At 38.7% G+C, this 20,446-nt stretch overlaps 1 protein-coding gene across 1 annotated transcript; it reads right to left on the minus strand.

Moving 5' to 3' along the window:
• Positions 1-23: 23 nt before the first annotated feature.
• Positions 24-20,211, minus strand: ENPP5 (ectonucleotide pyrophosphatase/phosphodiesterase family member 5). The gene is made up of 4 exons (XM_016212846.2): positions 20,124-20,211; positions 16,101-16,964; positions 13,743-13,919; positions 24-9,557 (listed from the first exon to the last, which is right to left on the minus strand). Exons 2-4 carry the CDS (start codon positions 16,927-16,929, stop codon positions 9,130-9,132), a joined length of 1,434 nt encoding a protein of 477 aa, XP_016068332.2. The 5' UTR covers positions 16,930-16,964; positions 20,124-20,211; the 3' UTR covers positions 24-9,129.
• Positions 20,212-20,446: the final 235 nt, after the last annotated feature.

Below are 20,446 nucleotides of genomic sequence, written 5' to 3' on the forward strand. Positions count from 1 at the left end.
TTATAGTTTGAATTCATAATTACTTTATGATTTAAAATTTTATTTGAATAAAATCTACCAAAACATTTTTACTGTATTACTAAATATAGAGTCAACATAATTTTTTAAATTTGTCATTATGCACAATATACACACTGTGACAGATTTTGACTTAGTAATGCTGAAAAAACCCACAGAAGCATTCCTTTACAGATTTTTAAAAACCAGAATTAAGTGTACAAAAGCTAAAACAATGTATAAGTATACAATCCAGCATAAGGACATTATTGGAAAGAAAGCCAATATAAATTTCACAGAGCTTTCGGACTATAATTCATTGGATTACAGTAGAAAGAAGTTTGAAAAAGCTGATTAGAAAACACTAGGGATAAGGGAGGATTATAGTATTTAAACTTTGTTTTGCACATAGCCATAAATATTTAATGTCTAAGTAAGTGTAGATTCAACAAAGTTTCCTCCAGTAGAATAGCGATTAATTCATTTCCTACTTGTACATTCTGTAAACACTGCCAGGAACTGTGGGAAAGAGAATAAAAGGCACTTCCTTTACTCTGGAAGAGTTCAGTAGCATTTCAAAAGTGGAACAGCTAACAAATCACTTGGGTCTACTCATGGTTTCACTCTTGCTGCAGAGTCCTTGGATCCAGAACCATTTTCTAGGCCCTGTACTTCCTGAAGTTTGGATGCCAGATTCACTTCTTTGCCCCATCCCCAGCCTTCCTGGTGCCTGTCCATAGGTATCATCATAGTCCTACACACACAAACTGCTTCAGAGACTATGTGAGAATCCAGGTGAGCCTGTTGGGTCCTGGAGTCCTGTCACACACACAAACACACTGATCATAACGTGTGTGTGTAAGTAGTGGTTAGTGTTGAAATTGCTATGTCCTGAGACTCATGTCTGTCTCATGGCCAAAACTACCCAGTCTTTGGGCACAGTCTTGCCCAAAGAAGAAACCTCCTAACTTTTCACATACCTTATACCTCCTTCACCTCTGAAATCTGATTTCAACCATCAATAAGCTGAATCTAGTGGTTCATCCACTGACAGTTCTATAATGATGGTTTATAGCTATATGTCTGTAGTTCAGACCTCCCTCCTGTGTTAAAGATCTGAACTGCCATTGACCCAATCAGCATTCTTTTCATATCTACCATGCTAACTTCACCTTTATAGACAGAGGTGGTGGAAAGGATCAATAGAAATTAACGCAAAAATAATTCTAGACAACTCCATGACACAAATACACATTTTTATAAAAGGGTTCCTATAGGTCAGACCCAGACCCAGTAGTATTGATTTATACATACTTGAATTTTCTAATGAGGAGCATGAAATTTTTTTACACAAAATTTCAGTGAAGGTTTTTATTTAAAAAAAAACAAAACGCAGTTCTGTTTCCAGTAAAATGGTCAAATATTTAATTCAAACTTACCTTCTTGCAGAGGACTAGAAATCTGGGCAAAATATAAAAGGTCTGTGCTATGGCAGTGAGGAATTACCAAGAAAGTGAGAGTCAAAAGGCCAAGATTTAGAAGAAGGAAGAAATCTGTGAAAGTGAGCTCCTAATGGAATCAGTTCTGGAAGAGGCAGCTGAGGGGCTGAAAAGCTAGTCAAAAAGGGGGTTTGTGGGGAGTAGGAAAGAAAACAATTTTTTAAAAAACCAAACAAAACACAAATTATAAGAGCCTACTATATACGATTTGGCACAAATAACTTGAAAATGCAGATGAAATGGATAATTTTCTAGGAAAAATATTTAACAAAAGTGATTCCAGTAGAGAAAGAAAACTAAAACCAATTTCTGTTTTAAACATTGAGGAAATTATAAACTATTGTACAAAAAAGTATCAGGCCTAAAAGATAATAATCATCTTTTTAGTGCCTCTTTAGCAGATATGCTTGTTATATAGTTGCCTAATAAAACTGTTTTTTTAGAAAAAGAAATATGTAAGTTTTTGAGTTGAATATAACATTGATATCAAACCTGGTAAAAATAGCACCAAAGAAAGAAAACAGACCAATCTCAAATGAGGGGTAAAAAGCAAAATGGAAAATCAAATCCAACTACATCAATAGCTAAATGTAAATAGACTGAGCATTCCAAGTAAATGGCAGAGACTTTGATGGGATGAAAAAGTAAGATCCAGTTATATGCAGTCTACAACAGATACACTTTAAGTACAAAACTGCAAATGGAAAGCAAAAGGATAGTTATATACCATGCAAAGTGTCAGAAAGCTGGAATACCTATATTAATATCAGATAAAGTACTCTTCAAGACCGGAATTTCCAGAGATAGGGACACTTCACAATGATGAAAGGACTAATATATTAGGAAGACAACAATTATAAATGTTCACACTTAAAAGAAGAACTTACAAATTCATGAATCAAAAAGTGATGGAACTAAAGAAAGACAATCCATAAACATGACTGAAGAATTTAGCACTTCCCTCACAATTGATATAACAACCAGACCAAGAAAAAACAAATGAGCAACGATATAGAAGACCTGAGTGATCGTATCAACCACATTGACTTAAATGACATTTAGAGAAGACTACAGCCACAAAGTACAGACAACATATTCAAATGCACATGGAATTATCACCAAGATAGATTATATGCAAGACCATAACGCAAGTTTCAGTAAGTAATCTCAAAAACTTGCAATCTTACAAAGTATGTTTTCAGACCACAATGGAATTAAATTAGATTCTATAAGATTAAGGAAATCCTTAAATATTTGAAAGTTAAGCAATACATTTCTAAATAGAAATCATAGTACAAATGAGAGAATATATTCAACTGAATGAAAATGATTTATAACATACCAAATTCTGTAGTGTGCAGCTAAAGCAGTATTTAGAGGGAAATGTATAACCTCGTATGCCTGTTTTTGAGAGGAAGAAAGGTTCAAAATCAATGACTTAAGCTTCTTCTTTAGGAAGCTAGTAGAACGATGGAGAAAATCCAAAATGAGTGAAAGAAAAAAATGATAAAATTAGAATCAATGAAATAGAAAAGCGTAATAAAGAAAATGTAGCCAAAATTTGTTTTTTAAAATATAAGGTGTGTCAAAAATGTATACACACATTTTGAATAATTACAAAGGCAGTGTTTATTAAAATACATTTCATTTTCAAACTTGAACTACCAACTGTTAAATTGTGTATATATTTTTGGGGGGACACCCTGTATTAATAAAATTGATAAGCCCCTAACAAAACTAAGAAAAAAAAGGAGCTAGCACATATTAGCAACATTATGCCAATAAATTTGACAATTTGGATAAAATGGCAAATTCCTTGAAAAATACAACTTACCAAAATTGATACAAAACCAAATGGATAATTTTAGTAGTCATACTTATCACAAAAATTAATTTGTTATCATAAACATCCCCACGAAGGAAACTCCAAGTCCAGATGGTTTTACTGATTAATTCTATCACGCATTTAAGGAAGAAATGATTTTCACAAACTTTTACAGGAAATAGAGGGAAAAGAAACACATCCTAATTGTTTTTTTGAGGCCAGTATAACACTGCTACCAGAATCTGATGAAGATATTAAAAGAAAATCATAGGCCAACCCCTATGAACAAAAATTCCTTAACAAAATATTATCTAATTGAATTCAGCAGTATTTCAAAAGGATAATACTCATGAACAAATAGAATTTATCCCTGGAGTGCAACATTAGTTTGATATTTGAAAGTCACTCAATGTTATCCATATTAATAGGGAAAAGAAAAACATGGTTATGTTAATAAATGTGGGAAAACAATTTGGCAAATTTACCACCTGTGTATTATTTGAAACTAGACAACTCACCAAATTTGGAATAGAAGGGAACTTAAAGCTGACAATGAACATACATATACACATAAAATGTATCTTTTGCCACAAATCTACAGCAGTATCATACTGAATTATAATATTTAAATATCATAAACCTATCTTTAGCTAATGGACTGAATGGTGAAATACTAAATGTTTTTTCTCCTAAAATCAGGAACAAATCAAGGATGTCCCCACTCCAATCACTTCTATTTAACACTGCATTGGAGGTCCTAGCAAGTGCAATAAGGCAAGAAAAGTAATATAAGAAATGAAAAATAATAAAACTTGTATCTACAGATGACATGATTGCATTTATAGGAAGTCTAAAGCAATCAGATAAACTAGAAGTGAGCTTAGCAAAATTGCTGGAAATAAGGTCAAGTAATGTGTAAAAATCAAGTGTATTTCTATATATCAGCAGAAAACAGAAAATGAAAATTTAAAACTGGCATGATTTACATTGGTATCAACAAGCATGAAATCTCTAGGAAGAAGTCTAACAAAACACATGCAGAATTTTTGCACAGAAAATTAAGACAATGAGAAGAATTGAGAAAGACCAAAATAAGAGAAAGCTATACCATGTTTTTAGGTTGGAAGATTCAATCTTGTAAAGATGGCAATTCTCAGATTTATCATTGCATCTAAGCAATTCCAGCAGGGTTTCTTTATGGAATTGCATAAGCTGACTCAAAATTTTATAGAAACATAAAGGGTCAAGACAATCTTGAGTAAAAGTAAAATGATAGGACTTACTCTATCCGATGTCAAGAATTATCATAAACTTATAGTAATTAAAACAGTATGATGTTGACACAAGAATAGAAAAATAGATGAACAGAACTAATGACCTTTGTTAAAATGAAGAATCCATACATACGTGGGTGTATTAGACATCTCTTGTACACCACCCCAAATCCACTCAACCCACCCTTTACTCCAGTTTCATCCTGGCTTAGACCAGCTTCCCACAGACACAACCTAACAATGCTTAGTATTTCTTCCTAGCCCAGACACTATGGCACTGGGTGCCTATGAGATCACATTTGGCACTTGTGTGTGAACTACCCAGAAGTACTTGTAGTTAATACCCATGTGCCACTCAACCAGTGGGGTTGGAGGCTGATGGGTAAATGCTTTGCTTTCCTCTCCAACTCCTCAGGCACGCAGTTCCGAGATACATTTGATAAGGTTCATCTGAAGGTCCTGAGGGATTGGGCACTCAGAACAGTGGTCAATTCTCTAACTTACGCTTGTAGAGGCTCTCTCTACATCTCTCCTTCACTCCCTGTCCCTCACTCTTGTTTCTTGGGAACACTACACAAATAAATTGCCTGCATAACAAGCCTTTGTCTCAGACTCTGCTTTTGGAAAAGAACAGGTTAAATTGTGGATTCATATAATACATCCAACAAAACATGTATACATAGATTCACCAAAAAACACATTAAAAATGCTCATAGCAGCATTACTCATAGTGACATCAAACCGGAAATGATCCAAATATCCAAAAACAATACATAAATTGTGGTACATTCATGTAATTTCATGAAACAATGAAAATAAACCACTAATACACACAGAACATGGATCTTACCCTAATCTTGAGTGAAAAAAGCCAAACATTAATGAATATATTGTATGATTCCATTTAGATAAAATTTAAAATAGAGGAAAGTATTTTGTTCCTAGTCAGGATAGAGATTGTGTCTTAAGGGGGGTCTTTCTGGAGTGCTGATAATTTTCCATCTTTTATTCCTTTTCTAAAGCGAAGTTACATGAATTTGTTCATTTATTGGTAATTGACAACATGTAGTATTTATATACTTTTTGAGTATGTTTTACTTCAATAAAAGATGTTAAATAGCAATACGTATGTCAAAGAAACAGAACAAGAACTTTAGACAAATAAGAACTTGCAATGTGTAAAAAAATAAAAGGACTAAGGCTTGGAAGACGAACTCTCTCAAATGGTGTAACAGAAGGTAAAAAGAAGAGCTGGAAGATAAGAGATAATCAACCAGTTCAGAAGTTCCAACATCCAACTAATATGAGTGCCAAAAAGGGTAAAAGGAAAATGAATTAAAGGAAAGTATAAACTAACATAAACAATGAGAATTTGCTAGAATAACAAAGAACTATAAGCCTTTAAAAATGAAAGTGACCCCTGAGTGGCAAGTGGAGTGTCCTTAGGTAATAAGTGTAAAATTTCAGGGAACCGAAGATTTAAAAACAAATGTTATGAAAGGGAGGAGGGAGAGGGAGAGGGAGACGGAGAGGGAGACGGAGAGGGAGAGGGGGGAGAGGGGAGAGGGGAGAGAGGAAGAGAGAGGGAAAGAGAAACATAAATTGGCGTAAGATTTCTCAATACCAACCCTGACCACCTTTGTAGAAGACAAAGAATTATCAAGTTAGAGGTATCAATACATTTTCTTAAACAGCTTCTCATTTTTCCAAGAGCTTTTATTGTTTTTGTTTTACATTTCTTGCCTCTTATGGACTGAACTGTGCCCCATCGAAGTTCATTGTGTTGAGGTCCTAAACCCCAAACTGGATCAGGATACCTGGGTCCTGCTTTCAAGTTGTACTAATATGTCACACAAGCCACTTCATAGCTTTGGTTAAATCAGGGGGTCAAATGGTCCCTTAGGTCCCTCCTGATGCTACTATGCTTCTTGAGTATGTCACCCTTAATGAAGAGCTGAAAATATGAGAACTAGGAGAGCTGGGATCTTCATCAGATTTTCTAGAAACGATAAAGATTTTATAAGAAACTGAAGCTGATAATAAGATCCTAGTTTTACCTTAAGAGGTCAGAAAGCACTTTGAAAAGCAATTTTACATTTAAAGACATTTTAAATTAAAATGACAAGTGGCAAAGGGATTGAAATAGCAAAGCATATACTGAGTAAGAAAAATCTTATCAAATGAGTAATTGTACAAAATAGCTGATGGAGGATGTTGAACAAAAATAGTGGGGTGGGGGAACTTCATTCCTCTGACCTTCTAAAAAGTCTGATTTATAATTAGATTAGCTTGTCTAAATTTCATTTCTAGGTGCTAATTTTTGTTAACTGCATACAAAGAATGGCCATGAAGACGTGGGTAAAACTGAAACAAAAGAAGCTATCAAAGAATGATGAGTGACTAGATTTTTCACAGCAACCTAAACTTTTATTTTCCTTCAGGTAAACTCTCCTGCTGATATCTTACAGGAAAATAAGTATCTGTAAATAAAAGGAACATGTCAATAATCAAGTCTTCATATCAGAATTTAAATGATTTCATCAGTTACAGAATTTACCTTCTCCTTACTACTAAGGTAATAGCACCTTCTAAAATGAATTTAATGAAACAGATTCAATGAACAGATAGCACTTTAGTAGTACATATGTTTTAAACAGACCAGTTTCCTTTCAGTCCTTATACTGGCATCTCAATAATGCAGGTTAAGTTGATGGCTACAAACAAGCCAACGTGACTGGTTGCATTTCTAGGATCTCTAACGCTGAGTTCAGACTTCTTGAGTTTGCTACCTACTATCTAACTTGTTAGCTTTTTAATCCATAGTACATTTCCAGTGATTCTGTTCTATCCTATTAAGAGGTTATATAATGAAATGAGAATTAGGTGCTAACATTTTTTGTTGGAATCATTTTACAGATAATTCACCCACCTCATTTTAGGGAGCACTTAAACTCAACTGTATTTTTATCCATGCCACCTTTGTTCTCTACATCTAATGTATCCTTTCTTTCTGAAATACATTTCCCATTGTTCCCTTTAGCCAGCTGGTGCATATTTATACAGGAAATCCCAACATTTTCTGTGGGCCATGTGTTTCTACTGGTTTCTACTTTCTTTGAGGAAAGCTGTTCTTTGTGGGCTTCCTCTTTCCTCCAAGAAACCGTAGGTAATGCCTCCCCTTCTCCAATCTGCCAACTACTTAGTAGATCCAAAGCACAGCTCCAGGTGGTTAGAATGAGAGGAGCTGAGATGACCAGGCTGGTCAAAACCTACCCAGGAGGTGAAGTCTATTTGTGAACTTGGATTCATCTTTGATTCCACTCAACACTTGACGGGCAGGTAGTCAAATATTTCATGAAACAAAGCTATACTCTAGGCGCCTCTTGTTTCAACACCTGTTACTTCTAAGAGTTATTCTGGCCATCAGGGGCCCTTCAGCACTGTTCTGGGTAGACTGTGAACAATGGTCCTGCCTAATTCTTTCCCCCAAGCTCCATACAGCTCTTTTCAAGGACTAAGTGGCCTACATTTTACCTAATAGCGTGTAGGCTAATTCTGCATCTTCAAATACTCGCATCTAAAAGATGCTTGTGCTCTGTTACTATGTTGTTACCAGAAATAAACAAACATTGTTTTATCTAATTTGATTTTTAATGTAATTAATGATTTAGTTTTCAAAACAGCAAGTAATTATAGAACAAGAGAAAACATTGCTGAGATGATGCCTGATCTCTAACATTCAGGCCAGTGCTGGACCACAGAGGGAAGAAATGTATATTCATGGTGTTATAACAAAATCAGTAAAACGACCATTCAGGAAATAGCAATAATGAATTTTATAACAGAAACAATATGTTTAGAATGAGTCTGCCAGTAATTGAATCTTTTTTTGGGGTGGGGGTGTAAAATGACAACCTAAGTCCTTTAGAAAGACATAGGACAAGGGATGCCCAGATACATCCTGCTGTTAGGAGTGCATCCCTTCAAAATTCAGTGCACAAAGGTTGTCCCATTTAATTTTCAACAGTTTTCACTTTCTTCTTGCTCTCCCAATTTAAGTAAATTTCTACATTACTCAGAAATTATCAGAAACTCATTCAGTTTGAACGACAAGTATTCTGTGACATGGGGTAAAAAGTTGTCTTTTTCAACCAAGTTATAAGACATAATTGTCAATAAAGTGCATTTCACATAAGAGTACCCATTAGGAGAGTAATTTAAAGTGCAATATATAAGGTATGTTAACTAGTGCAGAGTTGCTACATATATACATTATATGTGCCAAGTCCAAATAAAGCAGGATCTTTTCTCTCCCTAAGCCAGACAGAACAATGGAAACACACTTCCACATTTTTAATCCTTTGGAGGTATGTGTATTTTGGTCCATCTATGTGTGTGCATGTGTGTGAGAAAGAGGCTGTGCCTCAATATGTATATAATTGCTTAATGGTCTGTGCAAACATTTAAGTAGTTTCCTAGAATCTGAAACCTTTAAACACTGACATAATTACACAATCGCCACTTCTACGTAGCATTAGGCCTGTAATAATGGTTGAGCTATTTCAGCCTGCATATCTGGTAAGGCAGGTATGTGACTGTGAGTTAAATGTTTAAGGAAAATTATAAAAAATACAACAACTAGAATGCTACCAAGAGAGACCCCTATGAAATAAGCGTATGCCTCCCCTCGCGTGTACTCTCCCGGTCTGACACTACCATGGAGGAGTGGAGCACTCTGCGTGGGAGGACTCGCTTTGGAAGCTGTTGAACTGAGCAGGTCCTGGACACTCCTGAGTGATCCGTTGTGCGGCATGACAGGGATATCGAGGAGGTGGCAGAGCAGTGGGTACAGATCGGTGGAGTTCACAGCTTCTTTTGTGAAATTCTTTCTGAAGGCAGGCCCGTGGGCTAAAAATATTGGATGCATTTCTGCTAATGCATTATCGTAACCGTGGTTGCCTACTGTAAAGATAAAATGCATGAAAACGTTACCCAACCTGCAGGCATTAAAATGGAAATAACTGTTGTACTGTCAGAGTCTGAACAAGTAAATGCAAACTTTATCCAATCTTTTAAAACAGTCTTTCACAAACAACCTTTGCTGTTGCCAACATCACAATTCACTTCAGGAACTGAAAAGGCAAATGGTCACAAATCTTTCTCAGGCCAACGTGACCTTACGCAGCACAGGAGGAAGGGTAAGGGGTAAAGCTGGGCCAAGTCAAGGGAAAATGGAATGGATTTTTTTTTTTTTTAAATATATCTTCATTGATTTCAGAGAGAGGAAAGGAGACGGGGAGAGAGAGACAGAAACATCAATGATGTGAGAGTCACTGATCGAGCCCACAACCCGGGCATGTGCCCTGACTGGGAATCGAACCCTGATCGCCTGGATCCCAGGTCGACGCTCAACCGCTGAGCCACGCCCGGCCGGGCTGGAATGGATTTTTTTTTTTTGGTGGCAGGTAAAACTACTTGTTAGGTACCTTTTATGTTCTAATGATTGTTCTAAAGATAATGAACAATCTAATGATTATTCTAAAGATAAAAGATAAAGGTGCTCTTAACCAATAAATCCATGATTACTAACAAAAGGGGAAAAAATAAAGAAAAACAAAAACACCCCCCACAAAAATCAAACCTCTAGTTACAGTTACACTCCACAACTGAAAAAAAATAAAGGTCACGACTCGAGGGTAAAATCTTGATTTTCAAGGTTCAGATCAGGATCTTAGCACTGGTGCCTTAGTGTGGATACAAGTAAAGTAAAAACTTGAGGAGTCTTCTGACTTGCCAAGTGATACAAAATTGAAAGGTGAAAGCCCGGCCGGCTGTGGCTCAGCGGTTGAGCGTCCACCTAGGATCCAGGCAATTGGGGTTCGATTCCCGGTCAGGGCACATGCCCGGGCTGCGGGCTAGGCAGCCGATCAATGACTCTCTCATCATTGATGTTTCTATCTCTCTCCCTCTCCTTTCCTCTCTCTGAAATCAATAAAGATATATTTAAAAAAAAATTGAAAGGTGAAAACTCATGCATAATAAAAGCTGCACTTTACTTTTTATTTTTGTGAATGGCACTGCAATTTTTTATTTTCTTTTTCGATTACAGTTTGTGTTCAACACCTTTTCTGTATTAGTTTCAGGTGTGCAGCACAGTGGCTAGCCATTCATATAGGTTACAAAGTGCTCCCTCTGATAATTCAAGTGCCTACCTGGCACCATAGATAGTTATTATTAATATTGTTGACTATAGTCCCTATAATAAAAGCTGCATTTTAAAGGCATGTGTGCTTAGCATGGTATCAGGGTGCAAAGTTGAAGGAACTACTGCTGATAAGATGGCAACCTAAGAAAACTGACTGGCTTTATTTTAAAGTTGGTGAGGACAATGACTAGCAAATCAGCCTCTGGTACCTACACAGCTACAGGGAGATACCCAAAGGGAGAGTACAACATTTAAAAAAAAAAAAATCTCAAATCATTTTCTCTGAAAGTCATGAACTGACCCCTAGTCATCTCCTCAAAGCGATTCCAAATCTGCCTGGCCAAATCTACCAAAAGTCTTTCTAAACGCCATGATTCTTTTGCATTTATTCAAATAAAAATAACCTGGATTTAAGAAATCATCTGTAATTATTTGACAGGGTACTATGCCAGTCTATTGATAACATCGACATTGGGAAATATGCCATTATAGAGTTTGCAATTGACTGGATGATTGTTCTGTTCATTTCTATAAGAAGTTGGGATCTAGACTCTCAGTCATGAAGACAAAGGTGATTCTCTCATATCCCACTTTTTATTAGAAAATCAGATTTGTAATGAAATCATTATGACTTATAAAACCTTTTCCATGAATAGGGACTTTGTTTTATAGTGGTAGCCCCTACCATAAGGGCTTGATCCAGTAGATAACATTTAATAATGGATGCCTAAGGGCAGTGGTTCTCCAACTTCAGTGTATCTGAGACTCCTGGGGGGACATGTAAAAACAGATTGCTAGACTCTACCCTCACAGCTTCTAATTCAGTTGGTTTGGGTTGAGTCCAAGAATTTGCATTTCTAACAAGTTCCCAGGTAATATGGATGCTGCTGGTCCAGGAAACACACTTTGAGAACCTCTGCTTTTGAACATCAGGGCTTAATTTCTTTTGGAACTCAGGCTGAGAAGAACTGCAGTGGTCAATATTTATTTTGTTGAATAAGTGAACACGATATAATATAAATAGAAGCATTATTAAGGTTTTCTGTCAAAAATAGGTATGACCGATCTATTGTGTAACTGTAGTTCACCAAACCAAATTTCAAGAAAGCACCTTAAATTCATGTTAACTGAAAAATTTTGAGCAACACTTCTAACATAAGAGCTAACTGCACGATACATGAAAATCTGAACACAGAAAGGTGGCAACTGTTCTCATGGCCAAAGAAATTATTTTTAAAGGCCTTCTTAAAATGGGTACCTTGTGCGGTTAAATACTGGTTTACAGATCATTATCTATATGTAAAACCAGTTTTAAGGACCAGAAACTACATACATGTATGAATTACATTATGGCATATAATCTGTCACTATGAATTATGTATACATTACAAGAGCCACTGGCAGGCAACTCCTTTTCATTTTCTCAATACATATGATAGAAACCTAATTCTACCTAAAGGGACATTTTTGTACATCTCATATATATCAAGGACCAATACCCTAAAAAGCATCTCTAAATAGTTTGACACAATGTGGTTCCTTCAACATTCAATTAACAGAGTAGAAACAAATCCCAGTGAACTGACAACTGATCAGTAGTGTGTGTTAATATCTAAATCAACCAGGAAGCCCATGCCAGGGGGTCCAATAGAGGGGGTTTAATGTGGAGACTAGTTACAAAAGTGCCAAAGAGCTGAGAAGCAAACATGGGATGAGAAGCTTATCCAGTGATTGCGAACAGAGGGAACCTCCTAGAAGCCCGGGGCTGGAGGGACACAGGAAGAGGTGACTGGTTTTACCAGAGCCCAAAAGCCAGGGCTACTTAGTAACAGCTGAAGCCATAGAGACAGTTGTCCAGAGGGAGCTGGGATCACAGAGGAAATGGAAATGAAGCCATTGTTAGGGACACAGCCTGAGGCAGGGAGAAGGGTACAGATACCCCGGCTTCTCCCTTCCTCCTGGCTTCCAAACTCCTGTCAGGGTGTTCTAATGGCCAACCCTAACCTGAAACCAGTTCACAAAGGAGCCTGGGGAATTCAGTCTGTAATGGTCAATCACTGGTGATACGAAGCAGAGAGTTTGAGAGCAAATATGCAGATGACAGACACAATGAAGACTAGTAAAGCCCTGTGGATGACTGCTCCATTTGGCTTGCTTGTTAAAAACAGTACGAGAAGAGAAAATCACACACTAAGGATGAAAGAAAGTACCTTATTTTGCACGTCTGAATTTTAAATGGAAGTTCCATTATATTCTAAATTTATTCACTGGCAATATCTCCAAAATTACATCGCTAGGTATTAGAACACATCTTGATATATTATTTTCCATGACACATTTCCTTCGTTTTAGAAATGTTCCCAAGGTGTAAAGCAAAGCTGGCCTACATTTGGTAGAGCCACAAGAGGGCAAAACAAAAAATTGAAAGCTGATAACTGCAAATAAAAAATAGAGTTTCAATTCCAATGAAATCAGGCCTTGGACGGGTGGCTCAGTTGGTTGGAGCATCACCCCAATATGCCAAGGATGTGTGTTTGATGCCTGGTCAGAGCACATTCAAGAACCAACCAATGAATGAATGAATAAGTGGAACAACAAATCTCTGTCTCTAAAATCAATTAAAAATTCTAATGAAATCAGAATATAAAACAGATACAGAAAATAATTCAATTTATAAATTTCAGTTATGTTTTTCGCAGGACCATAATGGTTATAATTAGTGGGACAGGTCACTGTGCACAGTTTTGGTTTGGCTTCAAGAGAAGTAAATATGTCATTTTTAGGAGGTAACCCCTTTTTAAAGCCCCAAGGATCTTTATTTTGCTATTAATGTATGACACTAGCTAGTTATTCAATCAGTAAATAAACTGCTGTATTATCCATCGAGTCCACTTTAGCACACACAGATGCAGAATGGGAAGAAACAACTGTAACATACTCACACATAAAGCCATCTGACTTATTCTGTAAAATATACCACCCCTCGTCAGCCACTGCTATAATTGGTTGAATTCGGTTGTTGTATTTGTAATGCCATCTTTCTGGAATCTCTTCTTTTTTGTAAACAGTCAGGTTAGGATGAGCATGAGCTAGTGCCTCATAGACTTCATCAAATTTGCCTGTAAGAGAAGGGAGGAGAGGCGCTCAGAACAAAACCCTCACTGCTACAATCAAACAATCATGGCAACGGAGGTCAATCAATGCAGACACCCCACCGAGGTCACAAGCCAGCAAGCTGCACATAATGAAATCTAGCCAGACACTTTAGAATTCCCATCCCCTCTGAGAAATCTTGAGGGGGAAAACTGAGAAATAATGAATCTTCTAAGTAAATTCACCTTATGCAATAGATCATTTTATACAACCTGAAATCTCTAATTTGAGATTTCTTAATAACTTACACACACAAACGCAGGTAATACTGCAACACCCAAACTCAAACAAAGGGTTACGTTCTGGTAGTTACTGAGTGCAGAGGTAGAGAATCTCTAGATAAAGTACGGTGAGAAGAGGGTGAGGGTTGGGAAAGGACAGGCTGGAGATGGAAAGCAGATTGTAAAGTGGAAAAGTTCTTTAAAACCCTGGAGGTCTTGTCAAAGCACTCCCTATACCTTCATATGCAGTAAACCCTGGCACTGTCTTCACTCCTTTCCTTGCTTTTCAAATCCATTGGTAGGGGTTCCTCCCTGCCTCCCACACTGGACAAGGCGACACCAAACCAATCTTATAAAGAAAACTGACGCGTTAATGGGATTTTCTGAAACAACAAACAACTTGCTATTTTATACTGACTTTGTTGAAGTTTGTGTGCAGGCATGTATGCATATTTTAACATTCACTGTTTCCTATGATCCTCTTAATTCCCCTGTGAGGGGTAGAACTCTCATTTGTGAGGTACTCAGCTTTTCCAAATCTTTTCTCTCATTTGATACCTAGACTAGCCTCAGGAGCTGATAAAAAAGAAGTGGGACCAGTTAGTCTGAGTCTGGCTCTGAACTTACACTGTGATCTGGGGATGCAATACTAGATGACAGGACTGATATGAGGCTTCAAGGGGAGATTTAGAAAAATTTAAGGTCATGTTATTACTTCCCCTACTTAGAGTTAAGAAAATGAAATTTCAGGTTGACCAAGGCTTTCTCCTCCCTACACTCCACTGCTTCCCTATTAAGCGGGTCCTAAGGATCTACCAAAGGCTTTTAGGGCTTCTAAGAAATCATTCATTTTCTATCTTCCCATCTCATTGTTTCTGAGGAGGCTGCAACTTTCATTATAGTCAATGATTCCAAATGGTTAAATCCACCTGCCAAAAATATACAGACAGTACTGACTGCAATATTCTAGGAAAAAGTGAAAAATTAGACTCCAAGTGATACCATCAGGTTGGTATGAGGAAATAAAATATCCTGTTAGCTACTGCCAGCTGTCGGAGGGGAGGGGGTTAGGGGCTGGGTGAGAGGGGTGAAGGGATTAAGCAAAGAAAAAAAACACACAACTCAGACACAGACGACAGTACAGTGATTCCCAGAGGGAAAGGGGAGTGGGGGCGGGTAGAAGACAGTAAAGGGGGGATAAGTGGTGCTAGAAGGAGACCTGACTTGGTGTGATGAACACAATATACAGATGGTGTATTACAGAATCGTACACCTGAAATGTATGCAATTTTATTAATCTATGTCACCCCAATAAATTCAATAAAGAAATTCTGTTAGCATATTTTCCAGGAAGCAGCTAGCCTCCAGGTAAGCAGTTGCAGACACCACTGAAGGCAAAAAAGAACCAGCTGAAACAGGTTAAGCATCTATTTCCCACACAAGGCAACCAAGAACTCATTATAATACAATATTAAAGTCCCCAATTCTGAGGCCCTGGATGCCATTTTCTGAACGTGAGCTGCAAGAAGAGGCAGGACCTGCTACTGCGCCCCCACCTACCCTACACCACCCTTACAAACTAGGACAAACATTTCTATCATGAATATTCATTGATTTGACAGGATAAAATCACAGAGGCTCCCCACGTTGGGCTTTGGAAATTATTCACCATGGGCTCCTTATTTAGCAGCAAATAAATTGCACTTTGTGTGGAAACCACTCTTGGTGTAATGTCTGGGATCTTGCTCACCAAGAAGTGAACGCAAGTTTGGTTCAGTAACAAAAAACAGACAGAGATTTTGTTTTTTCAGAGTCTAAGAATTAAGTTCCAGAATGTTACCACGACACAGGCAAGCAAAAATTCCCCACTCGACTGCTCTGAGCACATGCAGACCTGTTCTCAGACCAACACTCAGACAGACTCACCTTTTTTGGGCAAGATAGCTGCTACTGGAGATCGGTCAATCAGGATGTAATGGTCTTTATCCAGGTACTGGTCAAGTTCTATTACCCTCTCCTCAGAACACTGGGTCATTCCGTGATCACTTGTGATAATTAGGTTCAGAGTGTCCCACAAGTTTGCCTTTTTCAGCATTTGTATAAGATATCCTAACTTGCTGTCAATATCTGAAATGACAGGCCCCATGAGTGGACTGTCAGGTCCCAACTGGTGGCCCATGTCGTCAGGCTCTTCCCAATAGAGAAGACCAAGGTTGATGGGTTCTTTTGATGTAAACCACTCAATAATCTTGGCAACTCTATCTTCAAATGAAACAGACTCATTGTAAAGCATGTAGTGAGTGGGAAAGCTCTCATGTATTTTGACATCCGATCCGGGCCACATGGCTGCACCACTGGCATGTCCGGCCCTCTGGTTTGTGATCCATATTGGCGTTGCTCCTTCCCAAAACTCAGAGTCATAAATATTCATGTTATCCAAGGAGAAAGACTTGTTCAGAATAGGATCAAACATGTCATTTGCAACAATCCCATGATTCTCAGCAAAGAGGCCAGTTACAAAAGTATAATGATTAGGGTAGGTCTTTGTAATAAAGATATTAGTCACTTGTTTCACACGAACCCCGGATTTCATAACATAATGAAAATGGGGTGTTGGAACTCTATATAAGTAATCCCAACGGAATCCATCAAATGAAACTAGTAGAACCTTTTGCTGGTCCGGCTGGAGAGAAAATGTAACTGAAAGTGTTAACGCAGCAAGTATGAAGGCTGCCCGGAGGCGTTTTGAGGTCATTTTCAAAGTACCTGATCAGTTCAGCAAAAGATGATCTGCATAAAAAAAATAGAGAAGTTACTAGCATATAGTAGATCATTTTGTTTTGTATACTTTACTCAAAACTGAGAGTAATGGTTCTTAGTAATCCCAGTTATACCATAAATCGCAGCGTGGAAGAATTATGTGGCAGAACTCCACCTTAAACAAGAGACCTCGGGGCTACCTATATAATAAAGCTAAGAAGTTTGGGTGCATTAGAAGCTGTTTTACTTTCCAAGAATTTATCAAAAATCAAACCATTCCCAAGGAGTTACTCAAATAAGTTCCAAAACATCATTTTAAAATATGGTATAATTTACATACAACTTTTCAGAAACATTGTCAGGTTTACCAGACATCTGACAGTCAAACACCTGTGAACATATTTATCACTGTTAGACCTACTACAGGAACTTAGCAACAAGAGAGTATCATCAGCAAATCCAATAATGCTTTTAAAAATATATACACACACCTCTATTTTTCAAAGCCAAAGCCTGCCCTGGCCAGGTAGCTCAGTTGGTTAAAGCATCATCTCAATATGCCAAGGTTGCAAGTTTGACTCCTGGTCAGGGCACATACAAGCAGCAGCCAATGAATGCATAAATAAGTGGAACAGTAAATCAATGTTTCTGTCTCTTTCTCTCCTTTCCCCGTTCTCTCTAAAACCAATAAGTAAATAAAAAAATTTAGGAAGCCAAAGCCTATGTTTGGTTCATCATGGTTAGAGATGTTACTAGAGAGAAGTAAAAATACATGAACTTGGTTTCTTGAAGAGACATAAATTTGTGACATTCAAATACATTTGTGAAATATAATATGCATTCATTTATTAATAATCAAATCATAGCCTTCTTTAAACTAAACCAATTAGGTTCTAAGTATAAACAGAAACATATTTTTAGTAGATATTTCCATATTTGTTTAATATTTATTTTAGTAGATATTTCCATATTTGTTTTATTTTCTCTTTATTTTTTCCCCATCATTTATCCTATACCCTCTTCCACTCCACCTACCCCCTCTACCCTGCAACAATCATCACACTGTTGTCCAAAGTCATGAATTCTTTTTTTTTTTTTTTCTCAATCCCCTCAACACTCCCCCCCCCCCCCCCCGCTGTGTGTCTGCTCTCTATCTATGAGTCTGTCTCTATTTTGTTTGTTAGTCCAGTTTGTTCATTAAATTCCACATATGAGTGAAATCACATGGTACTTGTCTTTCTCTGCCTGGCTTATTTCACTTAGCATAATGCTCTCCAGGTCCATCCATGCTGTCGCAAAAGGTAAAATCTTCTTCCTTTTTACGGAAGAGTAGTGTTCCACTGTGAAAATGTAGCACAGCTTTTTTATCCACTCATCTACTGGTGGACACCTGGGCTGCTTCCAAATCTTGGCTCTTGTAAATAATGCTGCAATGAACACAGGAGTGCATATATTCTTTCGAATTAGTGTTTCAGGTTTCTTCAGATAAATTCCCAGAAGTGGAATAGCTGGGTCTTAAGGCAGTTGCATTTTAATTTTTTGAGGTAACTCACGCTATTTTCCACAGTGGCTGCACATCTGCATTCCCACCAGCAGTGCACGAGGGTGCCCTTTTCTCCACACCCTCACCAGCACCTGCTGCTTATTTATGGATGGCAGCCATTCTGGCAGGTGTAAGGTTTTAATTTGCATCTCTCTGATGATTAGTGATGTTGAGCATCTTTTCATATGCCTATTAGCCATCTGTATGTCCTCTTTGGAGAGGTGTCTATTCAGATGTTGACCTTCCTAATGTCAAACTTCCTTAACATTTAATCGTATCAGTGTAGAAAAGGCACTTCCAGATTAAATTATCTTTCTAGACCAAGGCTGTTGGTCTGCTGTTGTTTTATCAATCTGCATATATTTCTAAAAATATTTTATTCTATTCAAGAAAGCTAATAAGAGGCAATATGCATAAATACATATGTAAATTTTGTCAGTCCTCATTGGGCTTGCAATCAAGCAAGGATCTTTTGCTGTCTACTTTTCCTGTCCATTCTTGCATTTAGGTATTTATAAGCTCCAAAAACTGGCTCTAACAACAGTTTGTGCCAAGAAATCTCCTGAATTCAGCTTTGATGTTTTCCTAATTTGAATACACTACAGACATTTCTAAACCTCAAAAACAAACCCTGTCTTGCCTTGCTATATTATAGCTATAGGTAAATAAAAACTGCTTGGCATGTTTGCTTTGCTTTTAGATGCAATAATTCTATTTTGTTTGTTTTTAAATCATGATTTCACCACGCACAGAACTAAATTAGTTAAACTGAAATTGTCTTACGTATTGGTCTCAAGACGATTACAAATTAAATTACAAAACTATTTCTCAAATGGCAATAGTGTTTCCCATTCTGGACAGGACGTTAAAAATCAGTTCCAATAAGGAACTGAAAATATATTTGCCCACGTATATGGATGAGGACGGTGGTTCCTTCCTCTCTCTCCCTTTTCCATCACCTTCCTAACACAAGGAAGGCTAATGTGAACCAAATATAAGCTTAAAAAAAGAATCAACTACACAAAACACCTGATTTTCCTCTAAGTAAATTCATTCAGCAACTGGGGTAGGCAGGAAAGAAACGCTTCCCGGGGACAAAGGAAAACAAAAGGTACGTGCTGTGTAAAGCTTCGGAATGGCTGGAAGCAGAACCAGCACTGTCACCTCGATGGCACAGAGCAATCAGCAGGGGGGTGGGGGTGGGACGAAGGGAACCCGCCCGCTTTCTTTTCCTTGCACAAAACGCTGACACGGCGGCGGAATCCCTAGCTCTGGGTCCAGACTTCACCGGCCCGCTTTCCCGGTCCTCTCCGCCTCCAACCCTGCGCCACCCACCGCACCCCACCCGACAGCCTGGGAAACCCGGCGGCCAGAGGCGCCGGGAAGCGCGAGGAGGGGGAACGTGGAGGATGCGCAGGTGCGTGCAGGGCGCGTCCACGGCGACGAGAGGGAGATGCATCGCCCCCCCGTGCCCCCCCAGGCATGCGCTCCTGGCCGCTGGGGAGGGTCCCGGCCTAGGGAACGCCCACCGAGGCGGGCAGGTGCCCGCACCCGGGCTGTGCGTGGACTCCGGGTTTGTTTGGGGGCCCACCGTGAGCCCACGGGAGGCGCGTGGGTGCCCGGGAGGCAGGCTGGCCCCTTCTTACCTTCGCGGCGACCCGACCCGTCCGCATCGGCTTGGGGCAGTGGGAGGCAGGACCTGGAGGGGCCTCCCTTCCGCAGGCCCGGCGCAATGGCGGGGAGCTGGCGGGAGCGGGCGGGACCCCCGGAACCTGCAGCCGCTCTCCCGCACGCAACCTCCGCGCAGAGCACCTGACCCGCACGGCGTCCCGCCGCGGGCCCCGCCCCTTGGCTTTCATTGGCTCCGGTGGAGACTCGTACAGGCAGAGGACTCCTGGGAGTCGCTGAAGCGCCCGTCAATCAGCGGAGCGGGCGGTGCTGCCTTGCGTTTGGAGGGCGGAGGGGCGGG

This window comes from Miniopterus natalensis, chromosome 5 (assembly GCF_054644295.1).
Source record: "Miniopterus natalensis isolate mMinNat1 chromosome 5, mMinNat1.hap1, whole genome shotgun sequence".
NCBI classification, from domain to species: Eukaryota; Metazoa; Chordata; class Mammalia; order Chiroptera; family Miniopteridae; genus Miniopterus; species Miniopterus natalensis.